Raw genomic sequence first — 19,249 nt, forward strand, 5'->3', positions numbered from 1 at the left:
ACACAGTTCTCCAGTAGAGCGAGGAGTGATCTTTACGCCGGAGTTCAACGGGTATTTTATATCCCTGGCCAGCACGAGAGGCAAAGATTGAGAGAATTCTCTGCTTCAATCTCATGACTATTACCAACGCATCATACCTCGAAGCCTGGAACGGTCGATTGCGGAGCATCTCCCATCGCGAACGGTGGTTAGGGATTCCATGGGCACGGTAACCCACGATATGCTTCTGTCTTCCGGTGCTGGAAAGAGATCAACGGATATAGAAATTGATCACCTGCAACAAGATACCCACTTTCGACACGGTTGAAGATAACCAGGATCTTTCTTGTTAAATAAGAGCCCACTGAGCTAATTGAGTTCCAAGTTGCTTCTGGAGGCTGTCGGACTAAGGGAGGCCTTTCGCGCCTTCCATAACAGTACCTCCTCGCGCATGAGTGAGAACGGGCTCTAGATCTGGCTCTAAATCTTAATCAAGGTTGCAAAGCATTGCACACCCTAACTCTGGAATGCGGTACACCTAAACAATGATCTCACATCTATCTACTGGTGACAAGTCTTTCGAGCATGAGATCATCAAGATGGACAGATTAGCATAAATTACCAGATTTTCGTTTTTCAGTAGATGATCACAATTCAGAGCGGCGTTTTGTGGTTATATCTAGTGGCACCAAAAGCTTCGTGCCCAATGGTTTTGGTTTTATTTTATTTTAAGTATGAGGGACTAAAATGTCTCATGCCAAGAAGATCAATCATCCTGAGCATTGTACCAGTGGAACATGCCCAATGGTTTTAGTTTTATTTTATTTTAAGTATGAGGGACTAAAATGTCTCATGCCAAGAATATCACTCTGAGTATTGTACCAGTGGAACATCCCTATTGGTTTTGTAGACAATTAATGAAACTGCGTATCATGCAGAATAAGCTAATAAGCTTAAACTGTAAAAACAGCTTTGAAACATCAAAATGATCATTAGTTATTGTTCTATGTTGCCAGTAGTACGTCAGTGGCGTGATATGACCATTATCATGGGGTCAACATATATATGACGAGGGGTTGTTTGTATCTACGAATATCATCCACATGACTAGCTACTTTTGTATGGTACGTCAGTTATTTAAACATCACATTGCCCAGATCCTTGCCTACAATTGTACCAAGCAGAGACATCTAATTCTCGGTCTGTATATTGAAATAGTAAGGCCCTCCCTCTACTCTTGACACTTGAATTATGTGTTTTTAAAAATCCCACTCTAGAACAAACCTGTTAATGTGGAAAAGAGACATAGTTTAGGACGCTATATATTATGGCTTCTGTATTACCAGAAACAGACACATTTCCTTGGTCCAACCGCAAGCGACTCGTCGTCTGTTGCGACGGTATGTTTAAACATTTGCCTTTCCCAAGTAATAACAGCCTGTCCTTATAGATTTATAGGTACTTGGGCAAACGCAACAGGAGATACATTTCAGCCACCGACAAATGTGACTCGCATAAGTCGGGCAATCAGTCGTACGGGGTATACTGAGGAAAACGGCCAGAAAAAGCGTATATCGCAGATAGTGTATTATCAGAGGGGTGTTGGAACCGGTCTTATTGGTGATAAATTAGGTGGAGGTATGTCATTCCTACCCTCTGTTCTGTCTCTTCCTATAATTACTGACAGTTTCTTCTTCTTAACCTAAAAGGGGCAATTGGCTTGGGCCTCAGTTCTAACGTCAGGGCAGCATATAGCTTTCTTGCTGATAACTTCGATGACGGGGATGAAATATTCTTCTTCGGATTCTCTCGAGGTGCTTACACAGCACGGGCTGTCGCTGGCCTCGTCACTAGCTTCGGTTTACTTACCTCCCGTGGGATGGACAATTTCGCCACTGTTTACAACGACTACTACATGGTGAAAAAGACAGCCACTTCCGCTGATAGAGAGAAATACCAAGATTCCAATTTGCGTCTTCGCATTGGATTTCGAGCAAAGCCTTTGGAACAGTTTACGGTCAAGATTATCGGGGTCTGGGACACGGTTGGATTTCATGATAGCTGGTTGAGCTGGTGCGCAGGGGAGAAATTTGAACTGCCAAACACTATCCTCTCGCCGGATGTCCAACATGCATTCCAGGCCCTATCGCTCGATGAATCAAGGAACACATATGAGCCCGTACTATGGTATGTTCCAAAACAGAATGCCGGGCAAGAGCTTTGTCAGGTATGGTTTTCAGGCTACCATACGGACGTGGGTGGTGGAGCTCCAGATCCAAGGCTAGCCGACATTGCACTAGCGTGGATGGTCTCTCAATGCACGAAAGACGGCCAACTCTCCATCGATCTTGATTATTTTCATGATGGATTTTCGCAACGAGTCAACCCAGAGAGCTCGACGCCTTGGGCCACAAGTTCTGGTGATGCTAATCCGGTTAAGTGGAGTATCTCGACACTTTTAAAATCCTCTCAAGGTCGTTCAGCGCGAAAACCGCTAGGGTGCAAAGCTCTCGGTCATGAAGAAGACATCACCAACGAAAGTATTCATGAATCGGTCACGTCACGTAACCTTCAGTCCCCTGATAGGCCAGCTTATTGGCCTTCTCATGTCTTGGAGGAGTCGGATGGCTCTGGGTGGGTTTTAAAGAATAGTCATCGCAAGATCCCCATGTTTGAAGCGTCTCGACTAGAGAAACAATTGAAAGGGCTAATTAGGAAGGTGCACCCAAACACGCTCGATTGATATCTCTAAGATATGCTTTTATTGCTATCTTGTTACTGAAGCCCAAAAAATGCCCCCTGTGCCGTCGCTCTTATGATTTATTCTGCCTTTCTAAATCCATGTAACATGTTTGCAAGGAACTGAACTATCTTTTGGAGTGGAGGTCAATCTCTAGCCTACATAAGGACTAAAATATCCACAATTATATAATATCCGGACGACATAGTTAGATTGGGAATCCTATCAGCCACTAGTTACTGTAATGTTCTAGTAAGTCATTATAGGTCATTGGTGTCTCGATATTGATGGCGTTTAGTTATCTAGAGATGTAGGCTTATGTCGTATCTATAACTACCTTTATTGCTACTAATCAATATCATTATTATTGCCTGTCTAAAGACAAAAGCGTAAATCTACTCCATACACATGAGGATGGTGACAGCCGCAGCCCGACTGCCATGTTATCATTTGACGTCGCTACAGAGCCTAAAGCTAGAGAGCAGATGTGGGACTGAAAGACATAGGGCCGAGGCTGCGACTGATACTAAACAGATTTGGGCATACTTCAGGAACAATTTGATTAACACCAATAGCCTTACAATCCAATCTGACCCTTGTGATCACCATCTCTCTCTCTTACAGTCGCTAACCTACCGAGCTCACAGCTCGTAGGATCCACTACCCTGAGCAACAAATGCAGCTTCCCAATCCCTGCTGCAAGGTTCAGCCACCGTGATACTCAACAGTCTTGACCCAAACCCACCCATGGGTCATGCCGAGGTCTAGCCCTGAAGAGTCTAATAAAGAGTAGATGACTAGCATGAGAACGGGGTCGACAAATGTAAATTTAGCATACTGATTTGTATGGAGCCATTTGCGAATTGAAAACATCCGTGATTGGCCTCGTCTTGTTATTTTTCTCGCATACCCTCTTTATGCGACAAGGTCTGAAAGAGACTAGCTCGAGGAATTCAGGAAAATTCTGTCACTGGTCCGAAGTCTGGGGATATGATTAGGAGCTATTAAAACATTCTCTCTCGTCACGGTTAGAGCGATTTTGCTCTACTGACTGAAAAGTTATTAACTTACGTCCTACAGAGTAGCCAAATATTATAAGACCATCACACGACTTTAGTAATAAGAAACGGCAGTTTCGGTGTAATATACACGATAGCAAACGGAGAACCTAGACAACAGAGACCCAGCTCGGTTCGGTCTGATCAGCAATTTAACCTACCGTGCCTATGCCACGTTTTCATTCCTGGACCCTTCGTCGCGGAAGTCAAGTAAAGAACGAACCGAGGGCCCACTAACTTTGCCCATCAATAACGGCCCATAATGAGCTTCGTCATTGACGAGTCCTGTTGAAGTAACCAATTCTTACTCTTCAAGAAGGCCACTAGATTGCTCTGCTCAACGGAAGCGGTTGTTTCGGAGTCTGTCTTGAAAGAAGCCTCGACGAAGTGTTCAATGCCTGTACCCGTGGAGTTCCGCAGCGGCCAGATCTCGAGGTAAAGCTTTAGCCCATTCCACGAACCTGTGAAGCGACTCATGAGGACCGGACCGAAAATGCGCGATTCCTTCAAGGCGCTGGTGCCCCAGGTTTTAGGATGCCATTTGTTTGGCTGCGATTTGTAAGGCTTCCATTTGTCGAACTTGTCTGGCGCTTCGTCGACTAGCATCTGACGCGAGTCACTTTCCACCGGCAGGTCCGTATGGCCAATCCCAACATCCAGTCCTTTTTTCTTGCGGGAAATAGAAAGTGTTTTCATCTGGAAATCCCATTCGACCTGTGCCTCGTATTTCTTGTCGGTAGCATTGAAACCATCCTCGTTAGCCACATCAAGAGCGGTGTTGATGTTGCTGTTTGTGATGGTATACCGCCTCTTATACGTTAGCTCGAGTTTACCCTCATTTTCAAACTTGCGGATCCGAGTGCTCCAGTTGGAGGAATAAATCTCTTTATCATTCGTGTCAAGGAACTGCACATTTATTATGGTGACGGGCGGTTTCACATCAAAGGCCGATTGGATGGAGTCCGTTAGCTCGTGTGCAGCGGTGAGGACATTTTCCGGGTCGAGCAAGAGGCTGACCTCGTGGTCGGGCGCCATATTTGGATTGACCTCTGCTGGTGGGACGACGATAGTGGTCATGGCGAAGAGATCAACGGTAGCTAAGGTATGGCGGGCAAAAGTTGGATGAAGCAATTGCAGCAATATATGTAGTTATCGTAATTACACAGACAGTCCAGGGTGGTGGTTAATAGCTTTTATTGAACAAAATGAAGTAGTGAGCGCATGTGTGTTCGTTTAAAATACCATCTGTTGACAGCCAGTGTTTCACATGCCCAGTATCCGACAACCATTTTTAATTATCTTTTCAGTAATAAAATGTGCAATAATCCCTGCCTTGTATCCTAGGTATCTTCTGTGGTCTTTGAACTTGGTTCTAGATTACTCTGGATCATTGCGAGCGGGCCATGGATAAAATGTGCCAAGCATTCCATGGCACCTCCCTCAGTTATGCAAGCGTCATGTCAAGGTCTAGGCTCCCGACTGATTTATTGGAAGGGGTTTACCGGTTTTTGGTCATTCAACAAATGTGGCGATGACATCGGCCAGTTGGGCTGATGCTCCTGGCTCATTTATCTCCTCTGGTGAGAATGAATGTGCTGTATAGTAGCCTCAGTTAGTCTGCGCCAAAACCCGAGAATGGGTAAGAAGTTCTAACCCGCAACCCGAACCCGTAAACCCGATGGGTCTGGGTCGGACTAGGTAACCTAGTAATTGTGACTAAGCACTCACCTACACCCTTTCCCGGTGTAGGTGAGCCCACGTCAACTTGACACGGCTTCGAGACCTCTTCGCACAGCTTGCTTATATCTGTACTCTTCTCCAACAGCGCGAAGGGGGCTGTTTGAGCAGTCCCGCCATTCGCTCGGCGGTCGTGCTTGTCTTCCAAGTGAGTGAGAATGGTTGGGCATCGCATGATGTCGTCGACGGTTAGATCGACGTTCTGGGATCGACACAAGCGCGCCAGCTCGATGGCCGCCAATGAATCGCCTCCCAGACAGGAGAAATTGTCTTCGACTCCGATCATCTTCGTATCCAGGCAGAGTGCTGTCGCCCAAAGTTGGCGGAGAGCCAGCGCATCCGCAGACCATGAGGAATTGTCATGGGTTTCATGGCCCACCCGGCCCAACTTCTTCAGAATGGTCTCCAGAAACATATTTGTGGCTTGTTCGCACATGCCTCGTCGAGATGTCTTGCTATTAGAGAAGTAGAGGAAGCTTTGGATGGGCAAAAAGACCGATGGTACCATGTAAGTCGGCAGTACCCTCGATAGTCGTTCGACTGCACTTGTTTGCAGCTGGTGCACCTGAGCTGGATCCTCGAGAAGCGCCAGAACACCGGTTGCCTTGATCTGAGATTAGCGCTGGTTCACCATCTGTACAAAAGCCACGAGATATGGGGTTTCTCGGTCTTTGAAGGTTACCACACCGGCAATCGCTTCGGCCTCAGCGGGGAAACTCTGGCGCAGATGATAGTCAATTTCTCCCAGCTCGATACGTTGCCCATGTATCTTGACTTGATTGTCCTTTCTGCCAAGAAGACAAATCGAGCCATCTGGATTGAAACGCGCTAGGTCTCCTGTCTTGTAGAATCGTGTGTCGCTGCCTAGTCCAGCTTGGGATGCCCAGCGCAGATTCTGAGGAAACGATTGTGCGGTTAGCTCTGGTCGATTAAGATATTCACGCGCGAGATTCGGGCCCTGGATTAGAATCTCTCCGACCGTGCCGATAGCTGCCAGCGTATCGTGATCATGAGGCCGGGTTAGCCAGATGGAGCAGCCGGCGGGATAACCGATGTTGCGTGGATCTGCATCGGCACTAACACGGTTTATTGTACTCTTGATGCAACATTCCATAAGACCGTATGCGTTGAGCAGTGACACTGCCCCTGCCCAAGTTTCCAAGATCCGGTCGTTCATCTTCTCGCCTCCTAGGATCAACGTCTTCAACGAGGGCACCTGCTCCGGACGCAGAGACCGGACAAAGCTGGGTGTAATGTTCAATGTGCTGGCTTTGTACTTGCAAATTGCTCCGCTGAGGTTGTTCATATATTCCTGCTTACTGGGAACACAGACACAGCCGCCAACGGGGAGTGTGGTCAGGATGTCCTCCATTGCAGGATCGAAAGTATAAGTTGTCGCTTGAAGCATACGAGAGCTTCTATTACGACCGAGGGCCTTCACCCGCTCTAATGTTGAGGCCACGAATGCACCATGTTCGATGATACATCCCTTAGGCAGCCCAGTTGAGCCCGAAGTATAGAACGCATAAGCGGCGTGCGCGGGCGTGACAGTATGCGCGAAATTGCTCTTGGGCTCCGTCTGCGGCGCCCATACCATCTCGCTGACATTAATTACCGTAAGTTCCGGATGGTCGTCTATGAATCTGACCACATTCGTGAGAGCCAAGCGGCTTCCAGCGTCCTTCACGATGTACACCCGACGCTCACCTCGGCCAGTCAGGATCCAGTGGCACTATGGCCGCTCCGACCTTCAGTACTGCCAAAATAGATATAGTGAACCACACTGATTTTTCGAATGCGAGAGGCACGAGACCATGTGGCCGGACTCCAGTCTCATAGAGGAAGTTGGCCAGTAAATTAGCCCGATTGTAGAGTTGAGCGTACGATAGACTCCCATCCCACCCATTGATAGCCTAGGAATCAAGCGAAGCCATCACCTGCCGCTCAAAGCTAGTATTGATGGAATCCAAGACATAGGATTTGCGAGAACCCATGTTCCACTCCGCCATGTCGTTAATGTCCTCTGCAGTGACGCTGCTCACTTTCCCCAGGGCAGTCTCCCCCGGGTTTTCGTACAATTGGGTGAGAACATGGCCTAGCTGCTGAAATAGCCTGTGAATTCTTGATGTCTCCACAGATACTTGATCGTAGGGCACCTTGATGTGTATGCGGCTCGCATGAAGAAAGAAGTTAACCTGCATGACTTCGTCATTCAGCGGACCAATATATGGTCTGGCCTCCATTCCGTCATGCTCATAGAACGCAATAACACATTGGACCTTGCGCAGCGACGCGGCTAGAGTGACTTAGGTCACCTTCCGATTCTCCTCAACGCGATGCAATAAGCTCTCAATGGTGTCCTCTTGCTTCAGGGGCACTCAGAGTGGCGAGATTTTGCCGCCTTTGAGCTCTCCAAACAGGACATCATTCGAGTTGGTATATTCGCCCATCACAATTGCTCATGCTGCGCTGATGATAGATGCTTGGTGAGCCAAGTGGTTTCCCCGGGGGATGTTGATGTGGTGAATGTAGTCTGCCGGCGAGACCAACCCATCACCACTAGTAAGGGTGCACTCAAAGAGCTCAACAGCGGCATGGTCGATATTGGCCCAGTAAGATTCCTCAAGTCCTTCGGCGCTCTATTTTTCTCCTTAGCTGGCCTGTGCAACTGATTATGAGGGAAGCTTCTTACCTCGAATCGGTAACCGTTCGCTCTCGCTCCTTCCTCGTTCACTCGCGCTGTCGCTCCGTTCAACAGAACTTCCGACATCCCCTTCTCCTTGAAAGAACCGATTTCGTTCGACAGAGTCATTTTCAACTTTCAGACCGGATTCGTTTAGCTAAAGTTTATTCATTTCTATACGGGAGGGCTACTTACCTTGAAAGGAACGTAATGTTCACAGTTTTGCATGTGTATACTTGGTCTAAGGTTTCTGAGATATGGTCTCTCTTAGTGGATCTATCTTGAGCGATAGGGAGTTTCAGCCTTCCTTCTTTCAGCCAGAAGGAAGGCACAGCTCAAGGCTTTCGCTGCAGGGCGGCGTGGTACCACTGTAACTGCAAGGTGTGGGTAGGCAAGGTGGAACCACGTAGTAATGTACCCCCAATACTTGATTGATTCAAGGTCACTATGCACTTTCAGATTCTTTGCTCGAAGGACATGAATTTCAAGTTTGTTGTAACGGTGTGAAGATGGCAAAGCATTCAATTCAATGAATGACCTGGTTAACTGTCTCGAAGTGCCATATGTGCCTGACTATCCTATCTTGTGATTTGAATATACCCCATAAATGTCAAGTCGCTGTGAGAGAAAGTCAAGGAATCGGCTCGAAACTATCTGGTAAATCCCCGCCCATAATCCAGCTTATCACTACATTCGCAAAGAGCTGTGGTTCATCCGCGTTCCATGGATGACGCATGCCCCGGTGCTGCACCAGCCTACTCTCGTTATCCATTACCGTCTCGAACAGCCGGCGAGAATGGCTAAAATTGTCGGCGCTAATTCCTCTCGTTGCGGCCACCACTAATGACCGGGCTGCGATAGGCTCTAAATCTCGTGACGAAAACAGTATATTAAATATATCACACGTTGTAAATAAGTGCCCACACCCGCTACGGCCGCTAGTCCTTTGCGCAGCGTAGACTAGGTATGGCAATATAGGCGAGATAAGGTTTGGCGCAAAGAGGTTGAAGCCGGAAACGATCAGGGTTTGGACACGCTCGGGATACTGCGCGGCCATAGTAGCGGCGACATGTGCGCCAATACTGATGGCGACTACATGAGCTATTTGCTTCTGTGCTTTAGCTTCGATCAGACTTGCAAGAGGGCGAGCAGCGTCGTTAATTTCCAGAGGTTTAGTCTCAAGCGATCGCCCGTGGGCAGGGAGGTCGGGAATTAGCACGTGGTAGGCGACGAGAAGCGGCCATACAGCGTCCCACTCCTGGCCATCGGAGAATCCGCCATGAACGAGGAGAATCGTTGATTTGTTGGAAGAGGAGTTGTGCGACGTATGTGGAATAAGTGTTTCTGACGTTTTGATGCCTGAAATCTCGCTGAGCTGGCAATTGAGGCTGTGTGCAGGTGCCAAGAGTGTAGTTGTCCAGAATGAACGCTATAATCCAATGACTGTCAACTGCCGCTCAGCTAGGAAGGTCAGTGCGGCGCTCGGGTGAAGGCGGGTGATTTTCACTCAGTGGCCTTTAAACCACCTTGTTATACATCACATCCGGTGGCAATATATTAAACCTTTCGGATATCTTCAATTCGATCATATTTAGTCACTACCCCAAATTTTAGAAATGATCTTGTGTTTCACCTCACACTGGTATTCGAAATCCGATTTGCCTCTACACTCTTATACAGTGCATTAACTTCGGAATCCTGGTTTGAAACATGGTAGTCCATAGGTATGGCCGTCGATCCCTCGGTTCTGTAGACCCTTTATGTAGATGATGGGGGTGGGATCTCGTCGAGTATATTTTACACGAAACTGCTAAACAAATGACACCCCCCTCTAGTAACGGGTTTTCTCAGTATATGCCTATCGGGCATCTCTCCTGGTATGGCTTGTAAGATAGCTCAAAGGTCCTCCCCCTAAGGCTGTATCTCATTCATGGTATTACCGAGAGCTCTATTTATGAGCACGAACATTTGGTTGAAATTTTTGCTTGATTATGTATATAGCGCTGGGTTTTGGGGCAAACTCAGCTGCTGTCCATGCTCTGAGTACTATTCTTTGCTTATATGGGCTGTCCTGGGATGCGTAGGTGCCTAATCGGGCTGAGCAACGCTAGGTTGGTTATGCACGTATCAAGCGTTCACAAAAACGGGCTCTTCCGGCCCTCACAGTTTCCCTTCCAGCTTCCACTCCATGGAGACCCTCATCAGCCCTATTCGTCCTCCGCTACGCTCTCTGAAATGGCGCAAAGAATTTTCTATCCGTCAGACGACCCTCTATCACGGACAGGATAATCGATTACGCGTCCCCGCCGATGGATCAGTGATTGACGAGTTCTTCCACAGAGTTAACCCAAATCTATCTCCACCCCGGCGCCATGAGCTGCTGAAACTCTTTCTTGGACAGACTGGAGCCCTGCGTTCGTTCACAGACATTATCGGGGGCGGCCAAAGTTCACCAGCAGATAGGCGAGTGCTTGCTGTGATCGATGACCGGTGTGATCCATGCTTAAAGATTATGAGCATGCCAGAAAGTGCGTCTTTCCTGTCAGTTCGACAATGGGGGTCCGAAGAGTATATGCGACGCCCTCCTGAGGGGTTGAATGTTCGTGTCTGCGGCGTGGATGCGGAGACACTCTACACGCATCTTAATCAAGATGTACGTTCCTTTTCATCTGGATACTGGTTCTATTTTACTGACGTCTCCTCTAGAGATCAGGTCGTGCAGAGCGCCGAATCATGTATTTACCCCTTGTTATTGGTAAACTGTGTCTAATTTAACAGATATATGGTCGATTTGACACCTCTGGTGGCCCTCGCGTTGATCTCGAACGTCAATTATATGCATCTTCCCCAGGTGCGGTCATTTCTGTCACGATACGTGGCGTTTGACTCGTACATGGGAGTCTCGCAGGTATTTCCACTCTGGAAGAAGAAATGAAAGGATCGCTGACAATCAATCTAGACGCGTGGATTCACCCTTGAATTCCACCTGCCACATTACGCCCTTCGACGAGACGACTACCGACTCCAAGACAATCGACGACTTCGGAAACACCGTCTCTTTCGTCTTTCTGGTCAGGATGCCGTTTACGAGGCCCAACTATCCCTGATCGTGTTCGGGGTTGATGACTTCTTCTGGACCGCCTTTTTCTGTGAGGATGCGTACTTCCGAGCCAGCAACCCGATCGCCGAGTACCTCCAGGATGAGGTGGATGGGCCATCGTCGGGTCTGCGGATGAGCCGGTTTCCTATTTGGGACCCTCGATACTATTTCCTTTCCATCTTAGTCATTCGCATGAGTCAGATCACAATGGAATGGGCGGTCTTGATGGAGATCATCGCGGGGAATCTTGACAAGCACGTAAATACCCACTCTACAGGACTTTTTGCAATCTTACTATCTACACAATCTGAATTTCTGACTAGGATGACTTATTCCTGGAGGACGACCCGTCTCTGAGAAAAACGAAAGAATATACTTGGATCCTAGGCACATTACGGAGGCTTCGTAACCTATTAGCCAGAGTAATCGCGACGCTAGTCTCCTTTGACGCGAACAATGGCGTCTATTTTGAACTTGAAGCCGAGGGCGCCCTGTACGACAGGTTCCGCGAGTGTTTTTATCAGGTGCGCCAATTTACCGCCGAGCTGGCTACCGTCCAGATGATTTTGGACCAGCAGATCGAAACATTGGAGAAGATGTCGGATGTGGTATGTCGGGTCTAGTTTGCCGAACTCACACTTGCATATTTCTCTAATATATTCTAAGCTGGTAAATGCTTCCTCCCTCGCAGAAAGTATCACGGCCACCCGCCAGGGGGACAATATCCGTCTTTTGACGTATATCAGTATAGTGGGTCTCGTCACTTATCTGCTAAGCCTAGCTAATGCAAAGCCAGATATACCTCCCTGTGACTCTGGTGACGGTGCGTTACGCAGTTTCTTATACTAGTTGCTATACTAATGCACAAAATAGGGTATCTTCAGTATGAACCAAGTCGGCAGCGAGAACGCATGGTGGAAATACTGGCTTTGTCTCATCTGTCTCACAGGTGGCACAATCACAGCAGCCGTGGGACTGCAGACGATACTTCCCCGGTGGAGACATGGGCAAGGGAAACAAGTTTGAATTCACTGAGCAGTGGGGCAATTAGAACATGCTTGATGGCTGCATACGTAACACGTTGGTTGCATATTATACAGTTTCGGACCATCACCGCATTGACACTGAATCGTCAGTAGATTTCCGACAGTGGAGTGGGTAGGGGCTTTTTACACAGATATACATATATGCCACTTGAGACATCCCATATGTCGGGCCTTGGCATTGCGCACATTTCTCATGCTGACATTCACCACATTTTTTTGCGTCTGCCGCGTTGTATGATTTACAATTTTCAAGACACTAGACGTTGATCAGAGTTGGATATTACAAAGCAACGTAGAGTCAGCTTACACAATACCAGTCTTTCCCTAACTGTATATCCAGACGGAAAGGGAATATATCCCGGGTAGGGAAGTCCATGTTGGCGTGAGGTTCAGTAGAGAAAGAGAGAGAGAAGAGAGAAAGGAAGGGAGAGGAAGTGAGTAGAGAGATTAAGGCGAGAGATGAGAGGGGTAAAAAGCAATTCCCCCACTGCAATATACCTAGGTACTAGGCACAGGGGCGTCTATCACCTGATGTCAGAATTGTCACCACCCTCTCACCCCAGTCTCCAGAAATCTCACATATATCACTCACACTCATTCCAAGTCAAATTTTCCTTGCCACTTTAACGTCCACCTCAAGAATCGGCTGCGTAGATCATATGGCTTAAGTACGGCCGAGCGGACGGGAAGCCCTGTTTTCCACGCCCTATGGTCGTATGTACCTGATTAGAAGTAGAAATATAATATATTGTACAATGAACCGAAAAAAAAGGCGTCGAATAAACTATTCAGAATATATTAGGCATCGTGGGTTGTAATCCTGGAATAGGGGATCAATTGCTAGATGATTGGGTTAGGTTAGTAATATACATAGTATGTAGGCTGCTATTGCGAAAAACGTTACAACAAACCAATGGGTTATATAGTTTCAATGTCCTGTAGTCCGTATTTCACTGCGGTATTCAACATAGGTATTCGACGGAACTATCATGATGTAAGACATACTATTTAAAGCATACATGGTTTCCACTAACCCCGAGCACCATTGGCCCTGACTATGGACTGTTCATAACTTGTGATAACTTCTCAAGTAACGACGTCTCCATCTCATGCACCATATACACGGCAGCTTGCATGGAATTTGTCGTAGTGGCTATTTGCAACATGCCTATGGGTGATACATGGGGTGACGGTATTCCCTTGTGTTCAGGTGTCAGCAGGTTGATAGCGTCGCGCAGTTGATGAACCATGTTGAAAACCATGTAAGCCCTCACGGAAGTTCTTATTGCCGGTGGTGACTCAAGATTGAAAATGCCCGGGCTGACAAGCGCCAAGTTCCCAGCTTGGGGCTTGAGATTATCAACTGCGAGATCGAGCAGCTGTAGCACATATGCATAAGACGTAGCTACCTGCAATACAGCAATGTAGTTTATCCTCAGTGGGTCTAATGCGGCGTGACAAGAATTGTCCTGAGAACGCCCGGGGGTGGATGGCCTGCTGCAGTCCGATTGGGGACCTGGGAGCAACTCTAACAGATCTTTACATGCCACCATCACTTCATTCAAGGCCAGCTGGTGGGTTGTGGCTGACTCACTCGCGCCTGTCAACAGATCGTTCAAATGGCACTGCAGCCGCAGAAGTTCATCCATGCCAATATTCGCCGGAATTGCTTTTTCCGACATCCCCATTGCAGAATTCGCGTTATCTGAAATCCCTCCTTTGTATCCGTGTTGGGAGTCCACTGGATTATATGATTGGTCATGCCCAACTGTTGGGTCATCATGGGGGGGGATTGGTGAAGTTGGAAGAATATGGTTGTAAATACCAGTCCATATCCTCGCTGGGTATGGCTAACCAGGGGTTGTTTTGCGCCACCTGCCAGTCCCTGAGTGCGGGCTCATTGCGTGCGTATGTACCTTGAGGGATAAGGGAAGGGTCCAGAAGACCAAGAATGGGTTCGGGATTCTTGGGAGTTCTACTAGATGTTGGATCAACATGTTCAACATGTTCAACGGGCGTTAAGTTGGTGTTGGCGGTAGGCTGTTGTCCTGACCGGGCGGCCCGTCGTTTAGCTATGTGCCTCACATGAGTGTCGCCGGCACCAGCTGAGGTGCTTTTATGAGCGGGCCGAAAGACTCTTGGGCGACCCATCTGGGCACAGGTATTGTACACGCAGTCTATATCAAGCCTCTCACACCGATCGCACCGACTCTCTGATCCACCGGTCCGTGTACATCGATTTTTGAGTTCGTGACATCGGTCACACGCCGCTCGGAGCTTCCCCTGGCCGTTGGATTCTACACGCATCATCCCGCCGTGCTAGTTATATAATAAAAGATAAAGTAGAACGATGTTGACATGTGTGTATGTATTACAAAGGTGGGTTTAAAAAGACCTCGGGCGGCAACTCTCTTTAATTCCTGTTTGTTGAACGACATTGGCATAAATCATACCTTTTACAGTTAGCTTCCCACCAATATCAGCCTAGAGGGCACTAAATCGTAGTCTGCATCCCACTCGTGCCCTCCGTGATTGCCCCACCATAGAAAGCGACAACTATAGGCCGTGGATGAGCCGAGAGTCTGGTAGCGGGTCGATCACCATTGGTGGTCGCGTTCTCAACTGCCTACTCTCGAGGGGCCAGGGAGCAAGATAGGCGCAAAGTATTCCCACATATTTTGGCCCCCAGTCATTTGGCCGATCAAGCGTACGTATGTCTATACCCCGCTCAGGATACTAACTGTCTGTAACCAGGTTCTGTAAGCGCCAGGGCTTCCATGCCAACCAGGGGTGGACCACCAGGGGGCCAATCTTCCAGCTCGGGAAATTTGAGATTCGGCGTAGTTGCCGTCCAGCTTGGTCAATCATTCGGCAAGAGGATCTGACTTCAGAACGTTAAGTGCCGCGGGGATTTAATCTCCCTTGAAAATTTTGCAGGTTCCGATGTCCACTAAATAGTACTGGGGGATGAAGCTCGTAGGCACTCCGTTCGCAGGTGGGGTAAAAATTAGATGAAACGTAGCTATCAATCAGGTACATATGTATGATCCACTTTAGTTCATTTTTTTTTCAAGTCCATGCCTGACGTGAGATCCGCAAATTACAACTAATGTATGATATATGAAATATTTCAGAGGGGAACGCTCCCGGCTGTATGCTCTCTGGTATACGGGTCGATTCAGCACTCGTAGTCGGGCTTTCTCCCCGACGATATAAAGGAACCTAGGACGCTAGCTAAGAAGGGAATTCGGACAGTTGTAGGAGTGTATCTATTAAATCTATCTAACTACTATATTTAACTACTGCCGCAAGATTACATGACAAGACCGTACATTAAGGAGCGAACGGGAGAGGTCAGTGCGTAGTGGAGGACAGAGCCCCAGGTCAGTTCACTTACCAGGCCTGGAGTGATCATATCTTAATGGGTTTGAAATTGAGCTATAATTAAATTGGAATAAATAATAATTAATTCCTTCGCCGCCTGCTTTTGATCAACCCATGCACCAACTGAGTTGCTGTATTAGTGCTTTACAGCACTCCCAGTTAATAGTACTCATTTAGGTCGTAAAATAGTGGGTTCATACCGTATTTCTACAGTGGGATCTCCAAATTGGGCCCTAGAATATTGGATATTGGGCGGAATTTTGACCTCATGTCCCTATAGAAGGCGATTTCCAAGGGTATTGAAACGCCTAATATTTTGGAGAAGCCATTGTACTTGCCGTCCAACGCTTAGGCCGTCGGCTTTCTACTAAGCACTAGCCTTGCAAATGTGTTTCCTAAAATAGGCTCGAACGTTTAAAATGCACATGTGGCGTTCGATTTACCAAGTAAATCTTTTGAAGATTTCACAGTCCTTTTTACATTCATCTATTGAATGTTCAAATGTTCTATGCTATGTTCTATACTATCAGAAAGTTCGCCTGTAGAATTTATATGCCAGAGATCTATAGCTAAATACGTAGCGTAGTAGATAGCTTACTGAGTCTTTCTCCCTGCTTCATCAATCTCAACATTGATCACTTCCTGACTTGCTGTACGCGGATAATGGCTTACTATTACCCCCAAGACTCGTAGAAGAGGCTTGCCAGGGTCCTACTTCTGCTCAACCTCTTCCGCTTCAGGATCAGTACTCTTTACCGCATGGATTCTTGTCCACTTAACACCGAAAGCAAAACAGAATGCGGCGGATGTCGTACCAACTGCAACAAACTATAAATATCCACCAGTCAGCTAAAATCCCTCTGCACCCTCGCCTCGGGAAGGGCCACTCACAAATGTGGAAGTGATAGCTTTGTTATAAGACTCCAAAACTGGACGCAATAGTCTGGGGAAATTCGCATTGGTGATTTCACGAATATTGGCAGTCCCAGCGGCAGATAATAACGCTATCTGTGTAGCACTTAGACCATGGTCGTCCAAGGTTTTGCCCAGAATTGAACGGAACACGATGCCTCCGATAACTTGTGTGACTGTAGCACCCAGATATTGGAAGAATAAGTTGAGAGAGACGGCAGCGGGCATAAGCTCCGCTTTATCATGGACTGCTAGTTGGACGATGAGAGAAGGCATTTGCTGAGCCATACCAACCCCGAGACCCTGGATGACTTGGAAACCGATCCAATGGCTGGATGGTGTATTATAAGGCGTGAATTGGGTGTACAGCGCTGCGGCCGTGCACATAAAAAGAGGCCCAGCGAAGAGCCATGGGTTATAGAAGTTGAGTTTCCGCGCTGTGTAGTTTTAGCCTCTGAGACCTTTCAGGTAAACTGCGAGCATTGGGCTTACCCAGAATACCGGAAGATAGTGTTCCCACGATCTGAGCGAGAACTGAAGCTAGAATCCGCGTACCACTTTCTAGTGGACTTACGCCTTCCACGGCTTGAAACCACTCTGGAAGGTAGTAGTTCAGGATGCCGAGAGACCCGAAATGACAGAAGGAAAAGAAAACACTGAAGGCGACGGTTCGTCTGGTAATGAGATTCTCCGGTATCATAGCGTCATCGCCCTTAAAATGCTCCCAGATAACAAACAGTATGAGCATCACACCTGACCCCACAAAGAGACCGATGATTGTTGCCGACCCCCAGGGCTTTTCCGTGCCACCCCACATCATAGCGAGAAGCAGCATAAAGATAGCGGGAATAAAGATTGCACATCCAATAAGATCGAGATTCCTAATCCGCTGGAGAGCTGTCCGATCGCGCTGGATCGATGGAGGTGTGAAGAACAAAAACATTGCAACTAATGTCACAGCACCTGGAGGAAGGTTGACCCAAAAACACCACCGCCACGTTGCCTTTTGCGTGAAAGCACCTCCTATAACAGGTGCAAGGATTAGACCCATAGCAAAGCAACTGCTACAGATACCCATAAGGAGCGGCTTCGCTTTATCCGAAGCAACCGTAAGAACAATAATAAACCCACCACTCGCGACGCCGGATGCCCCGATGCCTGCAACTGCACGACCCGCAATAAAGCTGTTGCTATTTGGAGCAAAGCCACAGATAAGGCTTCCGATCATAAATATGGAAAAGAATATAATGTAGATCCAGCGTAGGGGAAAGGTTACGCTTAGCTTTCCTGCCAGCGGAGTCAATGCGCATGTCGTGAGTGAATAGGCAGCCGGATACCATGCCAGCTGCGACGTATCCTTAAAGTCGGACGTGATGGATGGAATGGCCTATCCATGGTGTCAGATGATCTGATTTCCTGGGACAGGACGGGGGGTGATAATAGTACTGTTGCGATAACGAAGATATCCAAGGACATCAAGAACGCACCGAAGCATATACCGATGAAAATAGCCCAGAGCTTGAAACCGTGCATCGCCGTTGGGTTTCCCTCTGGTTCCTCAGTACTATTCTCATGTTGGGGTTGGGCAGTACCGCCAGCATGTTTTGATTTGGTAGTTCCGATCTCATCTGGAGACAAAGACATATTCTCAATCTAATTGTGTAAATCGCGTTGAAGCGCGTGGTGTAGAAATCGTCTGGTAATAATGGGTCGGACCGGCGACATAAAGAAAATCAAGTCACCGGTTCCGACTTGTGCATCCCTGCTCTCGGGAATTCCCTAGCCGTTCATAAAAAACCAACGTGGGAAGAAAGAGGACCCATGGGACATGAGGGTAACCATTCTGGATATTTATCCGGTGTATGATATAGGGTGGAAGGGGTCTTAGAATCGTGACTCTGGTGTAGTGTAGCCGTACCAAGCGCCCAATATACAAATCTAGAAATTAGGTATCTTTTATATGACTTACCCATATAAAAGATACTTAGGCGCCATAAAAGTCATCTCGACTCTCAAGTTACTCTGTAATTAGGGAAGATATAAGCAGATATATATAGTATAAAAGAAGTCTATATTATTTAATCAAACTCCGGCAAAGAATATTATGTATACTAAAATCAGGATAGTATCTATATTTCTCCGTATAACCTTTTTTATCTTGTGTCATTTTTAAATGATTATTATTCTTCTATATTAAAATAAGAATTATTACTACTATGTTATGTCTACGGGGTGCCTAAGTACTTTTTGTATAAGCAAGTCGTATAAAAGATACCTAATTGCTAGATTTTTGGGAAATTGGCGTTTGCTGGGGCGCACACCAATATCCGGCAGGTCTATTGGGCGCTTGGCACGGCTACCTCCCTGAACATTTCTTGGGGGCAGATGTTGTCATATGGAAGACGAGACCGGATCACGGACCTAATTAGCTAGAAATCATTGCATGGAAATTTTATTAGCGTTATGGAGAGTTTTCGTGTTGATTAGAGCTCTTTGTCAGAGTATTATACTTTGTATTTTCTTCTGATACAACTTCTCCCCCCTGTCTATAGCGCACTCACTCCTACGACCCCAGCCGCGCTATGCCAAATTTACCAGTGATTCCAAATC

At 47.2% G+C, this 19,249-nt stretch overlaps 8 protein-coding genes across 8 annotated transcripts; 2 read left to right on the plus strand and 6 right to left on the minus strand.

Moving 5' to 3' along the window:
* Window positions 1–1,306: 1,306 nt before the first annotated feature.
* Window positions 1,307–2,722, plus strand: N7487_007415 (T6SS phospholipase effector Tle1-like catalytic domain-containing protein; the record flags this gene model as incomplete). Its single annotated transcript, XM_056875145.1, has 3 exons — window positions 1,307–1,379; window positions 1,438–1,617; window positions 1,689–2,722. 3 exons carry the CDS (start codon window positions 1,307–1,309, stop codon window positions 2,720–2,722), a joined length of 1,287 nt encoding a protein of 428 aa, XP_056727333.1.
* A 1,301-nt stretch (window positions 2,723–4,023) lies between these two features.
* N7487_007416 (uncharacterized protein) lies at window positions 4,024–4,854 on the minus strand (the record flags this gene model as incomplete). The annotated part of the gene is made up of 1 exon (XM_056875146.1): window positions 4,024–4,854. The coding sequence occupies one exon, from the start codon at window positions 4,852–4,854 to the stop codon at window positions 4,024–4,026; it is 831 nt and encodes a 276-aa protein (XP_056727334.1).
* Window positions 4,855–5,289: 435 nt separating this feature from the next.
* Window positions 5,290–7,757, minus strand: N7487_007417 (uncharacterized protein; the record flags this gene model as incomplete). Its single annotated transcript, XM_056875147.1, has 4 exons — window positions 5,290–5,372; window positions 5,506–6,118; window positions 6,197–7,246; window positions 7,452–7,757. The coding sequence occupies 4 exons, from the start codon at window positions 7,755–7,757 to the stop codon at window positions 5,290–5,292; spliced, it is 2,052 nt and encodes a 683-aa protein (XP_056727335.1).
* Window positions 7,758–7,973: 216 nt separating this feature from the next.
* N7487_007418 (uncharacterized protein) lies at window positions 7,974–8,326 on the minus strand (the record flags this gene model as incomplete). Its single annotated transcript, XM_056875148.1, has 2 exons — window positions 7,974–8,153; window positions 8,207–8,326. 2 exons carry the CDS (start codon window positions 8,324–8,326, stop codon window positions 7,974–7,976), a joined length of 300 nt encoding a protein of 99 aa, XP_056727336.1.
* A 502-nt stretch (window positions 8,327–8,828) lies between these two features.
* Window positions 8,829–9,919, minus strand: N7487_007419 (alpha/beta fold hydrolase; the record flags this gene model as incomplete). Its single annotated transcript, XM_056875149.1, has 2 exons — window positions 8,829–9,626; window positions 9,836–9,919. 2 exons carry the CDS (start codon window positions 9,917–9,919, stop codon window positions 8,829–8,831), a joined length of 882 nt encoding a protein of 293 aa, XP_056727337.1.
* Window positions 9,920–10,385: 466 nt separating this feature from the next.
* On the plus strand, window positions 10,386–12,323 carry N7487_007420 (tumor suppressor protein LOH1CR12; the record flags this gene model as incomplete). The annotated part of the gene is made up of 8 exons (XM_056875150.1): window positions 10,386–10,850; window positions 10,904–10,932; window positions 10,976–11,105; window positions 11,157–11,555; window positions 11,621–11,905; window positions 11,964–12,047; window positions 12,094–12,120; window positions 12,171–12,323. The coding sequence occupies 8 exons, from the start codon at window positions 10,386–10,388 to the stop codon at window positions 12,321–12,323; spliced, it is 1,572 nt and encodes a 523-aa protein (XP_056727338.1).
* A 1,075-nt stretch (window positions 12,324–13,398) lies between these two features.
* On the minus strand, window positions 13,399–14,031 carry N7487_007421 (uncharacterized protein; the record flags this gene model as incomplete). The annotated part of the gene is made up of 1 exon (XM_056875151.1): window positions 13,399–14,031. One exon carries the CDS (start codon window positions 14,029–14,031, stop codon window positions 13,399–13,401), a length of 633 nt encoding a protein of 210 aa, XP_056727339.1.
* Window positions 14,032–16,438: 2,407 nt separating this feature from the next.
* Window positions 16,439–18,283, minus strand: N7487_007422 (MDR family MFS transporter; the record flags this gene model as incomplete). The annotated part of the gene is made up of 4 exons (XM_056875152.1): window positions 16,439–16,555; window positions 16,619–17,076; window positions 17,132–18,026; window positions 18,086–18,283. The coding sequence occupies 4 exons, from the start codon at window positions 18,281–18,283 to the stop codon at window positions 16,439–16,441; spliced, it is 1,668 nt and encodes a 555-aa protein (XP_056727340.1).
* Window positions 18,284–19,249: the final 966 nt, after the last annotated feature.

This window comes from Penicillium crustosum, assembly GCF_028827405.1.
Source record: "Penicillium crustosum strain IBT 35664 chromosome Unknown utg000003l_segment0_segment0, whole genome shotgun sequence".
Classification (NCBI taxonomy): Eukaryota; Fungi; Ascomycota; class Eurotiomycetes; order Eurotiales; family Aspergillaceae; genus Penicillium; species Penicillium crustosum.